At 36.4% G+C, this 16241-nt stretch overlaps 2 protein-coding genes across 3 annotated transcripts in view; one reads left to right on the top strand and one right to left on the bottom strand.

Annotated features, from left to right (window-relative positions):
- cab39l (calcium binding protein 39-like) overlaps nucleotides 1–5377 on the top strand; it is a 22424-nt gene extending 17047 nt beyond the window's left edge. For both annotated transcript variants that reach the window (XM_049470170.1, XM_049470171.1), the window contains exons 7-9: nucleotides 663–728; nucleotides 839–982; nucleotides 2496–5377. In XM_049470170.1, coding sequence (XP_049326127.1) covers nucleotides 663–728; nucleotides 839–982; nucleotides 2496–2675 — 390 coding nt within the window. In that variant the 3' untranslated portion in view covers nucleotides 2676–5377. The remainder of the gene's footprint in view (nucleotides 1–662; nucleotides 729–838; nucleotides 983–2495) is intronic.
- Nucleotides 4962–16241, bottom strand: cdadc1 (cytidine and dCMP deaminase domain containing 1). Its single transcript, XM_007251326.4, has 9 exons — nucleotides 16008–16241; nucleotides 14674–14774; nucleotides 14081–14255; nucleotides 12450–13019; nucleotides 11531–11580; nucleotides 10906–11078; nucleotides 9314–9503; nucleotides 8284–8341; nucleotides 4962–7151 (listed from the first exon to the last, which is right to left on the bottom strand). The coding sequence occupies exons 1-9, from the start codon at nucleotides 16111–16113 to the stop codon at nucleotides 7087–7089; spliced, it is 1488 nt and encodes a 495-aa protein (XP_007251388.2). The 5' UTR covers nucleotides 16114–16241; the 3' UTR covers nucleotides 4962–7086.

Below are 16241 nucleotides of genomic sequence, written 5' to 3'. Positions count from 1 at the left end.
AAGACATGCTTTTTTGGACAAGCTGAGGGATATAGAACAGTCACTTAAAGTGAAAAAATTATATGGAATAGCAAGTTACATAAAGCTAAGCTAAGAAAAACAATACTGTAATAAAAAGGACTTGCTTTTAAAGTCAAACGAGCACTAAATGTTAATCTATACAGATTTCTCTACTGTTTATTATATCTTTCATTTATTTACAGTAAGCTTAGATAACCAAAGTTCACCAGCAATAAGGCTGGAGCATTGGCATTAGCGGCTAACCTCTCCAGCAGTGCTAGCCAGAGTTAGGAGCAGGCTACAGATTGATAATAGAGAGAACCAAACTAAAACTCCTCTATAATGCTGTAATTTAGCAGAGTAGCTTTACTGCTCCTTACAACCTGACTGGTAAAATTCATACATAAGACACATCGGATTAAAAGGCGCACTGACAATTTTTGGGGAAAATTAAAGGATTTTATGTGCACCTTATAGTGAAAAATATGGCCTCGCAATGCTTTTGTAGCTTTTATTTTAAGGTTAAAATTCTACATAGCGTTGCTTTAACTCTTTATTTGCAATTTGGGGAAAGCTAATAAAAATCTAGTGCATTTATATTTGTTTTTACTGCTTGAGGGCCATAGTTTGCTGTATTAACCAGTGTGTGTCTGTCTCTGTAGGTCTTTGAGAACTACGAGAAGCTGCTGCACTCTGAAAACTATGTGACGAAGAGGCAGTCATTGAAGGTGCGTCTTCTGCACTGTCTCACTCATAGCATTTAGTTAAAAAGGAAACTGGTCTGTGTTAGCCTTCACGCGCCCTGTCACTGAAATATGTGTCTCTCTGTGTGCGACAGCTATTGGGAGAGCTCCTCTTGGACAGACACAACTTCACTGTGATGACACGGTACATCAGCAAGCCGGAGAATCTCAAGCTCATGATGAATCTACTGAGAGACAAAAGCCCCAACATCCAGTTCGAGGCGTTCCACGTCTTCAAGGTAAACGCCTTTAGTGTTTCGTTCTGTTTGGCTTGACTACGCTGCGAAATGATTAATCCTAGGCTTAAACCTTGGGGTTATTACTAGGTTATTTCAGAGTGATAGTTTGGCAAAAAATCTAATGTAGACAAATTTCCTACAAAGCCAGGCTTAGACTGTATGACTTGACAATCCTGACAAGTTACAACTAGCTGTTAATAAGGTCACATATTACAAATTAAAGTAGTACAGTGGTATGAAAATAATTTTCATGACTTTCTTTTATGAATTATTGGTTGTTTAGATCATCAATTTCAGTTAAATAAAAATCATGTTGCAGACGAACAGTCTGACGAAGGTCAGACGAAGTTTTGTCTAATTTTGTTTAAAGAATTATTGCACACTTTCTGTAAATCCTATAAACTTCATTTCATTTTCACATTCTCAATTATCACTGTGTTCATCTGCTATATGATATATTTAACTGAAATTGCTCATCTGAACAAGCAATGATTTATAAAGAAAAATCATGAAAATGATCAGCGATTCCCAACCTTTTTAATACCACTGTTAATGTTAAGTCCCCCCTATTGGCTGGGATAAATATACCTTATATTGCCTGGTTGGAATTCTATTGGTAATAGTCAGGACAAAGTAGTGCAGGGCGATTATCCTGATTAATTTGGTTAATTCAAATTTTAGTTCTTTAATATTGGGACTTTCAAAATTGAGTAATCGCGATTTTACATACAGATGTTTTATTTTATTTTTTATCTAAAATTTCCAAAAACGCTACTCATGTCTAAAGTGTTTATCTGTCAAACCTTGGTTACCGGCGCCTCCCACAGACTAACACACGCATATTTTCTAAACATTTCGCTCAGTCTGCGAACTGAACTTGTACCAAAAAAAGTTTCAGCAGTCTAACACCACTTGCGACACAAACACCCAGAGGGATAAAGCATATATTTTCAGCTGGAAATAAATCCTACTGTTTCTAAAACCTGCAGTGTCATCACTCACCAATGAGGACCCGTAATTAATCCGTGATCAATTTTTTTTCGTTCCCCTTTTTTTAATAAAACTTTTCCGTTTGTGTGCCACAGTAGGTTTAAAAAAACAAAAAAAAAAAAACAAGAAACAATGTAAAAGCAACCAATTTTGTTTCCAAAAGACACAAAGGTTGTAGTAACCTCAGAAGAAGTGGGTGAGTCAGGACCTAAGAGTGTTTTTTTTTTTTTTTTTTTTTTTTTTTTTTTTTACATGTAAATTTAGTTATTAACCATTTCTTTGTCGTCTGTGGTTTGATTTTAAGTAGGGGGAAAAATCGATTAAAATCTAAAATTTGAGATATATATATATATATATACCTAAATTTAGATTAAAATCGATTCAATTAAAATCGCCCAGCACTATTATTAGGTAAAATCTTATGGTCATTGAATCTCTAAAGTGTCTCTACACCCTCTCTACACTGCTCTGCTGTGAATTTGAAACAGTTATTTATTTATTTTTTCATATTTTATCCTTTTAGGTGTTTGTGGCCAACCCGAACAAGACGCAGCCGATCGTAGACATCCTTCTGAAGAACCAGACGAAACTCATCGACTTCCTTAGCAACTTCCAGAAGGACCGCACGGACGACGAACAGTTTAACGATGAAAAGACGTACCTCATCAAACAGATACGAGACTTAAAGAAGCCCGCCTCCTAAACCTTAGCTAGCACTCGCGTTATTAAGCACCTCATCTTTTTACTGAGGAAAAACAAATGAAAAAAAATCACAAAAATCTATTAACAGTAATAATTCTATTTAAAATCTTCAAACATTTGTCTTTTCTTAGTCACGAAGCTCGCGAATGATAGTTTTCCATCACTGACAGTTCAATTACTTTTCTTTTCTTTTTTCTTTCCACTTTCTTTCATAAACATTTTTCGTTTGTGTGCCACAATAGGGTGTTTAAAAAAAATCATAAAACAACGTAAAACGTAAAAGCAACCAATTTTGTTTCAGGAAGAACCAAAGGTTGTAGTAACCTCAATATAGAAGAAGTGGGTGAGTCAGGACCTAAGAGAACGCTTCACACTTATTATTTCTTTTTCTTTTTTTAATAATACATTCAGCTTAATGTTTTGTATAATCTTATTTTTTCCACCTTTACCACTCCAAATACTGTTATACACCCACAGGTCTGGCATGCTAAAGCTAAAGCTGAAGAGAAGAGAGGAGAGAGCTCTTGTACATCATGTAGATGATACCGGTAGTAGTGGACTTGTAGGAAGGGAGGTTGCATTCCCCAGTTATTTATAATGCTCTGATTTTTCTTTTTTCTTTTCTGAGTTTAGAACTCGTTCTGTATTTAGAGACTTCGTTTCTGCATTCCTTTTTTTCTTCTTTTTTTGATTTTTTCTTCCTATACACTGATGCTGTTTAGCTTTTTCCCTTTTCTCCTGCACCTGTATGGCTTACTGCTGACTCGGAATTTTTGTTTTGACTTCAAAAGAAATATATATACTGATCATGTAATCCCTTTTTAGTGTTTTAAAAAATATATGTTTAAGGAATGAAGATTTGATTTGACCAGTATTCTTTTTATTATTATTATAATTATTATTATTGTTATTAGGTTTCTGCCATAAAATTGAAGCGCAGTTAATCTTAATGTGTGCTTAAGTAATATATAGACCTAACTACTACGAAATTAATAAGAAAAAGTCTTTTTTCTTTCTTTAAGTTATCGATTATGTTTGCGAAACAAAAACAGGGCGTGTAATTTTCTTATTATTATTGCTATTTTCTTTTTTTTTTTCATTTTCTACTTGACATGTTTACCCATCATGTGTTTAAAGGCTGAAAGTGGGTGCCATGTTAGTAAGTAAGTAGAAAAAAAAAATACTTGGGCACTTTCTCTAGTATTTTATTTAATTTTATTATATATTTTTTCATTTCTTCCCCTTCTCTCAGTACTATAGTACACTATATAGATGCAGCTATAGTATTTTGGTAGTACTGTAGTGCATTCAGTAAGTGCTATAGTACTCTATAATCCTCCTATAGCAGGTTTAATAGCCTCCTACAGAAAGGATCCATGTCGTAGCCCACCTGCTATATAGTACGTTCTATTCTATCTTAATAATACTATTGTACAAACCTTCATTGACGAGTCATTTCTGTACTGTAGCGCGGTACTGTACTATAGTACTACTACAGTATTCCTCTGTTATCTGTTATTCTTCTTCAGTAGCCATTATTCTTTAGCTAGTTCTACATTGTGATTATGATTCATGATTAATGATTCTGGCAGACGAGACAGCATCGATTAGGATCTAAGCTGATACGATACACAGTCGAGTCGAGGACACGGACGTATAAATATATATATATAAAACAAAAAAAAAACAGGTGCCTTTTGTTGTGTTTTAATTGTATTTCTTTTTTTCTTTTCCCTTGTTCTTTTGTATTTTATAAAAAACAAGATATTTCTTAGGGGGAGCTTAATTTCATTGTTTTTTTTTTTTGTTATTAATTTTTAAGAGAAATATGTTCTAGTGGAGCATATTTGAATCGATTAAGCAGTGAACCTCTTTAATAACTCACTATATTTGAGTTACGCTGATGAAGACAGTCAAACTTTTTTTTTTCTCTTTTTTTTTACTTTCATTCTTTGCAGCTGCAGTTGATTTATTGATTCAGTTGTATGATGATTGTCTGTGACCTAACCATTAGAGTAGGCCGATCAAGTGATCAAGTGCGAGGGGAAATGTATGCTGAGGTGGTCTTTGACCCGTGTTATCACACATAACCTGCCAATTATGTGAAAAATTAATGTTATGTTTATATATAATATATATATATATGCTGATCTTTCCATTTTTATGGTTTTCTCTGAATTTTGAAGAGTTTGATCACGACAGATTTGTCCGAGCAAACAGACAAACAAACGAAATGAAAGTAAAGTAAAATGAACTTCATGAAATTCATCGGGAAGCACTTCCCCAGTTCATTCATTGCCAAATCTTTATTGAGGATGAAGAAATCCAAACCGTCGCACAGTCTGTTTGCTTCCCTTCCTCGCGGTTTCAATCTGCATTAATAGCTCAGATCGGGTGCAGGCTTTTTCAGTATTGCGCAAAATGTCAAAAAATAAAAATAAGAAGTCAGCCATGGAAAACATGTCAGCCCTTCAGCAGGGGAACCATTTAAATATAGTAGTAATATATAAAACAGCATCTGAGCCAAATTTATCCAGTATCTTCACACCCTCATATGTAACAAAGAAATTACAGTCAAAAAACGAAATCAAGATGAGCTACCATATCGAAACTGATATCGTTTCCCATGCCACACATGGTTGCATCCTTCCTTCTTAAATGCTAATTGTACCATATCACCAATAAAGGAAAATTCAAGCATTATTTTCTTTTTTGCTCGTTTTTTCTTGCTCTGTGTGTAAAAAAGTGCATTGGTTCACCTAGTAAACAAACACAACACAACAAGCAACAAGACCTGTCACGATAATTACTACAGGTGGGACAAAATATTAATATTGCAATATATTATATTGTTTTTGTTTGTGATGCATTATGGATACGCTGTGTCAAATATTCATATTTTTATGAATATTTGACGCAGCGTACAGATTTTATGAATAAATTAGACAAAGTGCTGCACTTAAAGAGAAAATGTGGTAAAACATATTGGTTATTAAATTCTGACAAATCATAATTCCTGGTATTTACTTATTTAGGAGTATTTTAGCATTTTTTGACATGATCTGAATCTTTTTTTTATTTCCTGGTAAATTTTCCAATAGAAATGCTTTAAAATGAATATTAAATATCTATCTTGACACGTTTTGGTGATAATATTAACCTATAAATATGCTACATAATTTTAGGATTTAAGACAGACCAATAGCCAGTCCTTACTTTTAATTTGTGCATTACAGAATATACTTGTGCATACAAATTTCTCATTCACTGCTGTGTGTAATACATATAACCAGTGGTCCACAGTTTTCTTTTTCCCTTTGTTGCATGTGTGCCCAGTGAATTCTGGGTAACTAAAGGCAGTGAAGGATACATCAGTTGCGTCCTTCAGATCAGATCACTCTGGCTGTATAAGAATGGTCCTTCATTTAGTAGCAGCCTTTTATGATGTAGCAGCTGACAAATTCAGTCTAGACTTTGAAGTTTGGAGCTGTAGTATTGTATAGTTTTGTACATTTATAAGCACATTATTTGATAAAGGTAAACAGAGACTTCATGCTTAGTGCAACTTTAAAATATAACCATTTGTACCATGTGTTCTTTTGACTCTAAAAGCAGTTAAAAAATAATAATAACTAAACAAGACCAATCTAAACCAAGCTGTATTGTATTTTATTTTAAACACCTACATCTGCTGTATGTCACTTAGATTTGTAAAAAGCTTAATAAAAACCTTCAGTTTCTCAGTTGACTGGATAATTTGGGAGATATGAAGGTAAAACCGGGTAAAACAGATTTATTCTTTTTTTTTTTCTTCAGGGAAATATTTTGGAACAAGTTGGAAAAAACCTATAGTAGCACGGAAACAATGATGTTTACGGAAACAATAGTTACCGAATATTAGGGATGCACAGATTAATTAATTAATTAATTTATTCATTCATACCTTTTAATTTTGGTATGAATGAATAAACCGTCAGAGCACAATAGGCTTACCTTGTAGTGCCATTCTAATCATGAATTTACCTCTAAATGTAGCTGTGTGGTAATATTCTAGTCAAACAGCTTAAGTGTTTTTTTGCCATTTTCAGCCAAAAAATTTGTTTGCCGAATATTCAGTGCATCCCTGTCAAACTTACTTTTCTTTAGTATATAGTCACAGCTTAAGGGGTTAATGATTACAGTCTCCATTATTGCAGTGAATCTTCTAAATCTGTTAAAATATGCTTTTTATAAATTTAGTAAAGAGATATTTACTGCAGCCACACCGTCCTCTTGCATATATGATAAGACACCCCTGATTTAACTGGTTTGTTCTGTGCAAATACAAAACGGTATAACAATAAATAAAGAGATTTCAGAATAATTATATTATTCAGATTATTATTCATGGGGATTGTAGCTGGGATTTTGCCTTATGTTCTCTGTCTCTTGTTATGACAGTCAGTGTCTTCTTCCCTTCTGTGCTTCAAGTGGCCATCTTAAATTAAACAAAGAGAAAGCATTAGTGAACTCAGTCCCTTATGAAGCATGATTAATTACAGACAACATACAGTCACTTTCCAATGAAAAATATGTATCTCCATTTAGTCGATTTTTGTAGTTTACTACATAATTTGAACAAACAGACTGTCCCTTACACTGTGCCAATATTTCTTAATGAATGGACCAAAATAAATTCTCCAAAATAAATAAAATATTTTTACGTTGACTTCCATTGAAAGTTAAGAAGGTCTTATCTCTCTTTGCTGTTTTGGAGATACATGTTTTTTATTGGACAGAGAAGACTCATAGAACAGATAATTCTAACAGGTCATGATCTGAATATTGTGCTTTTCAGTCCCCCCCCAAAAAAAAAAGAAAAACATTGTAGAAAACAAATATTGTAAGGAAAACTGGAACAAAAATGAAAAAAATTATATTGTAAAAAAATGGAAGAAAAATGTTTATATTGTAGAAGAAAAATATATTGTAGGAAAAAAAATATATTGTAAAAAAAAAAAAAAAAAAAACTAAACTAAGTCACAGTTTCAGGGGTGAAGAAGTGCAGTAATAAAGTCTGAATTGCTGAGATGAGAAAATAAAAAAGCAGCTTGTTGTCTGGGTTAAACAGCACTTTTACTGGACTACTAACCAAAAAGTTCCATACTGCCACTTTAAGAGCTAAGCGGCTAATGCTAGTATAAGTTTTCTTACCGTGTTTGGCGTTATGGTTTGTGTTGAATCTTATATTTGAAACAACCTAAACATAGTTTGAAAGCTTTATGGAATAAACAAGCATTTTTGGTCACTTTTACACCTCCTGTGGAAGCTGTTCTTTGTTCTAGCTGACCACCAAGTTCAATAGAAGTTAATTTCAGGCTGAATATTAGTCAGGACGTCAGACGACAAAAAATTTACGTCAGGATAACGTCCAATACTGTTAGATGCCTGCAGGAGGTTTGTTCAGCCACCACAGAAGGTTGTTCAGCTCAGGCATGATCTAGCTCGTCTTGCTTGTTCTTTTATCAACATTTACTTGGTACTGTTTTGCATGTACTTAACTGTAGACACATCATTTTCTTAAGAATTTACAGAAGCTGAATCCAGCAACACAACAGATCAAAACTTACTTGCTAGAGGTGGACGAGACTTTTCAGAAGCACTTCTGGCCGCAGGTGATTTTTGCCACTGACAAAAAAAAAAAAAAACACAAAATCAATTATTACTGCCCATAATATGGATATTGTGCACTGTGTGTTATGTTTATTGTGCCTGATTAACTGGCCAGTGAATATAGAAGGTATGCATTGATGTCACATTCCCGCTGAGACATGCCCCCTTTTTATCAGTGAATTCCAGCGAGGTACTGTTATAGGATTCCATCTGTGCAACAAGTTCAGTACCAAAAATGTCCTTGCTGCAAAATATTCCACAGTTAACTGGTGAAGCAACTGGGAACATCAATCGCTACAGACCTCCAAACATCTTGTGGCTTTCAGATTAGCTCAAGAACTGTATAGAGCGTAGAGAGCTGCTTCATGGAATGGGTTTCCATGGCCGAGCAGCTCCATCCAAGCCTAACATTACCAAACACAATGTAAAGTGTCAGGTGCAGTGGTGTAAAGCACACAGTCACTGGACTCTCTAGAGCGGTGGAGAATGATACTTGTCTGACTGCATGGTATAAAAAAGGGTAAAGTTTAGTGGAGGGGGGATTATGGGTTAAGCCCCTTAGCTCCTGTACCATGTTTGAGAAACGAACCACTGCGATACTCAAAGCCTGAAAGAGAAGACATTTTGGTGGCTGATTTCAGCTGGTTCTGTGACCCTCTGCAGCAATCCATTTTTCTCTCACTTTATCTGACTAGCCCTTTTTTCTAAACATATTCAGGAAAAAAAATTAGAGCTGTTTTTTTTTTTTTTTTTTACAGTCAATCACAAATCCGCTCTTTCCCATTTAGTTTCACCAATGCTGCCACTCAGTCTGTCTTTTTTGCTCACTGGGCGTAACCAAAGTCTGCAGACTCCCTTAACTGTGACGTTACATGCATACCATCTATTATCATACAATGGCTTTTATTTTGTACCCCCACTTGTATTTCGTTAATAAGCACATAACAAAGACATTTATTGTGAAACGATAAAAAGTTGTAAACATACAATGAACTTCTGCACTTGGCTGAGCTGGCTGAAGCGCATGTAGGAGATGTCATGCTTGTCTTTGCCGCTGTCCAGGTCAGTGGTGTAAATCTGCTTGATGCCTGCGCCGCAAATCAGAGGCACACACTCATCACACGGACACTTCGTCACGAAGAGCATGGTCTTCTCCTGCCCCCTCACTTCAGTGCTCCTGCAAACAACAACAACAACAAGCAAGGATGTTATTTTTGTAGGTTATTTCTGGCATCAAACAATCCAAAAACATCCATGTCATTAGTAAAAAAAAAACATTCCAGGTCATTTTTAAGCATTTATATTAGTCGATTAATTCTGAAGCATGACATAATGTAAAATACAAAAATACAACTGACAGATTAGTCAAATACGTATAAAAGTAAAAAACGTATGATGGTGTTTATGATTTTTTTATTACGGAAAAAAATTGCTTATTCAATAAAAAAATATACATTTAAAATGGCAGTGCTTTTTATTTTATTTCCAAATTGGGTTGTCGGGGGAGTTCTTCTGGCCACGTCATGTGTATTTACGTACTTAAGTCACATGTACAGCCTCTAAAAGAGAATCCGGCTCAGTTTTACTGAATGCGAGCGGCTGGTGGAGCAATGGAGATTTTAGAAGGGGAAACTCAGACCTCAGTCACTCATTCATTAAGAATTCAAATTAATTCAGAAACATTTGAGGACAAAACTTTCTGATCTCATTTCAGCTGCTTGTACACAGGTATGGACAAAATGTGCAAAAAAAACTCTGTGACGTTATGAAATCTGTTTTGGGACAGTCTCGTGTCTTTTTTTTGTTTTGATACAGACACTGTATCAAATTTTGTTTTAATCAGAGTCTTGAGTTTGACATCCGTACACTTTATGTGTATTGAGTATCAGGTTTATATCTGGACTAGACCAATCCATATAAAATTTCAAGTGAAAACAAACCCAAGACTAAAACAGATCCAAATCTGACCACTTAAATCTCTTCAGGAAGTGAACCTGGACCATGTATAAACATGGTCACTTGACACTGTGATTTAAATGAATTGATTCAGTTGGTATCAGAGTTTCAAATTTGGCATCACTAAACAGCTCTGGAAAAAAATAGAGAGAGCACTTAAAAATGATGAGTTTCTTTGATTTTACCAAATTGAAAACCTCTGGAATATAATCAAGAGGAAGGTGGATGATCACAAGCCATCAAACCAAACTGAACTGCTTGATTTTTTGCACCAGGAGTAAAGGCATTAAGTTATCCAAAAGCAGTGTGTAAGACTGGTGAAGGTGCATGAAAACTGTGATTTAAAAACAGGGTTATTCCGCCAAATATTGATTTCTGAACAATTTTAAGAATATGGTATGATTTTTTTTTATTATTATTTGAGGTCTGAAAGATCTGCATCTTTTTTTTATTTCAGCCATTTCTCGTTTTGTTTTTGCAAATAAATAAATCTATCAACCTACCTACCTACCTACCTACCTACCTACCTACCTACCTACCTACGTACACCTACATTATTACCAACACATGAAACATAAAACAACCCACAGTTATTCCTGCTGTAAGTTTATTTTTGCCCTCACCTGAACGTGAGCGCATTCTGCTCGGCGTGGATGATGTACCGGTACTTGCGGTTGCATCTCTCTTCCTGTCTGGTGTCCATCTGTGGGAATTCGGCGTACTTCGACCCTGCAGGGTACGCGTTATAACCACAGCCCACCAGGTACATGGTGCCCATTCCATCACACTCAGACTGCTGGAAGAGAGACATACACGTACAGTCAAAAAGAGAGAGGGACATAGAGAGAGATAGTGCTGTTGTTCTAGACTAAAGGAGGGAAAACACCCTCATTTTTATTTTCTTCTTGACTGCTTCAAAACTTATATAAAAGTTATGTAAATGAATACGGGTTTGGCCTAATTAGACTTTCCAAAAGAGAGCATAAACTCTTCCCCAGTCTCTTACAGGCTACTTTTGGGTAGTGTACCTCTTGGTGAGAGATTGTTGACTGTTCCACATCCCTCTACAATGCAAAAGAGATTCAAAGACAGGTTGCCTAGTTTACAGACTTAGAGAGAACCTCAGAAAAAAAACATGTAATGCCATGCTGGTTGTCTAGCAACAGTCCTAATCGTGTCCTTGAGCTTTTGATACATCTTAAACTCATATAAAAGCATTTTTCAGAGAGTGAAACACTTGCAACTTACCCATTTGTCTTCTGCCCAAATGACTGTACCGACTCCCACTTTAGGATCTTCTAAAATACAGCAAATATAGAAAAAAATCAATTAATTACAACAAATTTTCTTTATAAAATAGAAACTACTTCAGCTCCAGACCTGCATGTCCTGTTCTTCCTTCACTAATATGGCTTTTAATATTCCTGGCATCAGCAGATCTGCTCTTTGACACGTGATTTAATACAGCAGGAAACTATGTTTGTTTTTGTGAGAGGTGTTTTTTGCATCAATAAAGTGTGTTTAGCCCATCTTTTGGATAAAGTGTCATGTTCACAGTGCACAACATTAAAGGGGACAAAATGAATTCCAATGATTTGAAATGGGAGTGACTTTAAAGTGGCAGTCTGTTATTTTGTTTCTAAACTGAAAGCGGAAGCAGATTTCTGAGTGGAGAAGGGATAAAATATTGTGATTAATGGTATCAGTGTGCTGAAACGAACATCCCTGCAAAGCCCTGCTAATATTCTTCTAGAAATATTCATTCTAAAAAAATTGGGGTGCGGATTGGAATCGGATTCATCCGCTCTGAAAGGAGACCTCATCACACCCGCCCAGTTTAAAATGATTCTTCTGCATGCTCAGTGCAATTATACATTCTCACCAGAGAGGGCCCTACATCCCCCAAATACCAAAACTTACGGACATCAGCTTTAGTTAAATCTTAATGACGTCCTCAATAAAACAAAGGTCTGGTAGTTTGGTGTAACCATAAGGTTTCAGTTATTCTATGATCTTCAGGGCTAGGACTTCAGGGACTTCAGGGTCTGTATGCTTCTGGCAAGGTCTCCCAAGCCAAATATAGTTTTCTCTGCTGTTAAACATGGTGGCGGGTGTTTCTGCCCATTAAGACTTCAACTTTATCTTTAACACTCTCTTAACCACTCACCTGTTCTATAAGCCAGCAGTGCAGCCTGTATAATACAGTGCCACACAACCTCCTGAGGTAGTGTACTGTCCTTAGTGGGTGTGGTTTCTGTCTCATAGAACCCGTACTCATGTTCTTGAACAGGAACACTGGCAGCTACAGAAGCCAGAACCTTAATCAGGTCTTTCATGTGCTGCCGCAGCGTAATGAAATACGGGTCAGTGCTAAAGTTCTCCAGACCCATCTTCTCCAGCAGCTTCCTGTGCTGTTCTGCATCCTCTATGCAGAACCTTCTAGAAAAATTATCCCAGTGCTTCAGCCGTTCCTCCATAAAGAGTTCACCGATGTCCCGGGACTGGTCATCTGCCGCCATTCTTCCCAGGAAGTCGCTGTTGCGGGACGTCTCCTCTACGAACTGAAGCATGGAGTTGGCTAGAGGCTGAAGCATCACACATATATGAGCTCTGCTGTTGGATTTTAACCGTTCGGCAGCTTGAGCGTCCAGCCTGGCCTCCTCTGCAGCTCTTTCTTCATCAGAGAGCAGGGTTATTTCAGCATCAGCAGGCCAGTAAGAGATCCTGTTCACACCAGCTGAGAGAGATAAAGAAAGGAGGATAGAGAAGGAGAGAATAAATACAGAGTGAGAAGAAAGACATTCAGACATTATCAAAAAAAATAGTTTTCTGAAGTTCAAAATTTCAGTGCACTATTTTACCAGGACAATGCTCATCCATAAGAGCTTGCATTTGGGAATTTATTAAAGATGCTATTCCATGGCCGGCCACATCGCCTGACCTATCCATAGGGCATGGATATTGAAATTTGATACCAAAAAAGTACCGATCAAAATATCTCAATACTACCGAGTACAGACAGGTCTAAAAAAAAAAAAATGGTGCAGAGCAAGGTAAAAACATAACTAATATATAACTAACTACATAACACTAATATAATTTAATTTTGAATTTAAAAGAACTCTGAAGTGCATAAAGCAATATACGTAGGAAATATATGTGTAGTTTAAGCACAAGCAATAATTTTTGTTCTTCATAAAGCGCCGCAAAGAAAAAAACGCTCACTTTTTGTTCCAACAAAGTCCAGAAAGATGGAGTATCACATGGTGACAGAATAAAAATGATATTACACATGTCGTCTGTTAAATAATTATGTTGTGTGGGAAAAATTTTCTTTATTTGGTATTTTTGGTTAGAATTTAGAAAAAGGAATTGAAAAAAGTATCATTTGGGTATCGGTACCAAATTCAAAGTATTGTATCGGTAGAGGTATTGAACATTTCAAATCGATACCCAGCCCTAACTATTCCTGATTGAAAATGTTATGTAATGTTAATGTTAGTGTGGGATGCAATTAGACGCACTGTCAACAATAACGCAAAATCTACAGGAACTGCCTAAATGTTCAAGCTGCATGGAATCAATTATTGCAGGACACTATTAGGAACCTCTACAACTCCATGCCAAGATTGGAGGTTTTACAACGGCTGCATCTTCTACCAGAACAGTATAAACTGTTTTGGACATTGTACATCAATGAGCTAGTCAGTTTACCAATCAATCATCTGAGGAATTCTAAAGAACTGTGGTTTATTAAAAAAAAAAAAAACTTTAGCTGAGGCAGTAGTGTTAGCTCACCGTTGATGATCATCTTGAGACAGGTTGAGCAGGGCTTTCTGGAGAAGTAGAGATCACACCCCTTTAGCCTGGATCCATGTCTGAGCACTGCTACCTGACCTGCATGCACCGACCCAGAGCAGTGCAGCCCCAGCACTCTCTGATCCTGAACCACCACCAGTCCGGTGTCTCCGGCCTGAAACACACACATTGTGGTTCATACTGATCAAACATCCCAGCGCAAGAGACCAACACAAACTGTGCAGCTACAGATTCAGAGCTTCTGTCTCTACATTTAATTTATCTACAGGGTGGAGCATCTAGATATGTAGGTAGGAGTGTGAGAGGAAGTATGTGGACACAGTGTTTAAAAACTCCAGCAGCACTGCTGCTCCACTGTGTCTGATCCACTCATACAGCACAACACACACGGATCGTGACCGGCTGCATCTGGCTAGAATTGTACATGGAAAAGGACAAATGACTGCAGTGCTCATGGAAACAGTATGAGTTTCTTAGCTAAATAATTTTGTTAATTGCACAGCAGAAGAACATGAAGCTAACATGAGCATTAATCACAGTCGGAAAGGACTGTCATACTGGGATTCACTCACAGATCCATTATCTTGTTCCTGAGATTTCTTCTTAGGGAAAAGTTCCATCCATAGACTCAACAATGTGAAGAGGTTGACTTTGGACAGTCTTGGTCCGGGGCCTGAAAGAAAGAATAATTTAGCTTTTTTTTTTTTTTTTTTTTTAACCATCCTAAAAATTACATTGCATATTTTAGACTGTGAATAAATCTATAGGTTATATTTGTATAGTAGACATTACAGTTAGTGATGTACGGGTTTACAAAAGATACAGCTCTGGAAAATATTAAGAGATCACTTCAGTTTCTGAATCAGTTTCTCTGATTTTGCTATTTAGGTATATGTTTGAGTAAAATCAACATTGTTGTTTTATTCTATACACTGCGGGCAACATTTCTCACAAATTCCAAACAGAAATATTGTAATTTAGAGCATTTATTTGCAGAAAATAAAAAAGGCTGAAATAACAAAAACGATGCAGAGCTTTTAGACCTCAAATAATGCCAAGAAAACGAGTTTATATTCATAAAGTTTTATGAGTTCAGAAATCAATATTTGGTGGAATAACCCTGATTTTAATCATGTTCTCCACCAGTCTTACACACTGCTTTTGGATAACTTCATGTAACTACTGGTGCAAAAATTCAAGCAGTTCAGCTTGGTTTGATGGCTTGTGATCATCCATCATCCTCTTGATTATATTCCAGAGGTTTTTTTAATTTGGTATAATGAAGTGATCTCTTATTTTTTTTCCAGAGCTTTCTTCCCTTAAAATGGCCAATTCAGAAAATATGCAAAATTAGTAATTATCATATAATTTAATCATATTTAAAGTCAGCAAAATGTGTCATTTGATCAGATGTGTCTTTTGCTTGAGACAGTGTGTGGCTGAATGTTATCTACATTATAGCAGAATGAAAGTGAACCTGACTAAGAATGTGGACGGTCCACTCGAGTCCAGAGAGGAAACAGAAACTGAAACTCATGTCTGTGGTGAAAGTTTAAATCACACTTGCTTTTAACAAAGTTAAAGCCAACGTTGTACTTGTACTAATAGTACCTTTTTGGCTGAAAGCAGCAGTCATTAAGTATTTTATTATTTAAAGCAATTGTATTCCTCAGTGGGAGGGGAAAATAATGTAATAAATGGCATCAATGTGCCTCAATGACTTATATTGACATTTACACTGAATTAAATATATAATATTGTAAGTGTTTGAGATGCACTACTGTGTTGTGACCTGGATAGGTTGCCAAATACGTTGTTTAAGGTGAATCTCAGGCCTAGTTCAGACTGAATGAAGCTAAATGGTGTTGGAGTGTAAACAGAGCTGAGTGTTACAGGATCCGCTCACCCTGAACCCTGCTGTCCGTCTGCGTGCTGATCCCCCTCACTCCGCCGGTCACTCCTCCGCGCTGCGGCTGCGGGTCTGCGGGACCAGGGCTGTGCGGAGCTGCCATTCAGGCGGTCAGTGTGTTTTATTACCCCGCTACTCTCCTGCTACACAGCCATAATCATCATCATCATCTCCACTTCACTTGCTTCCTATTCACAGTGACGTCACCCAGCAGGAGGAGCCCAGGCTCAA

Source organism: Astyanax mexicanus, chromosome 21 (assembly GCF_023375975.1).
Source record: "Astyanax mexicanus isolate ESR-SI-001 chromosome 21, AstMex3_surface, whole genome shotgun sequence".
Taxonomy (NCBI): Eukaryota; Metazoa; Chordata; class Actinopteri; order Characiformes; family Acestrorhamphidae; genus Astyanax; species Astyanax mexicanus.
The sequence above is the reverse complement of the archived record's forward strand: the minus strand, read 5'-3'. Positions and strand labels throughout refer to the sequence as shown.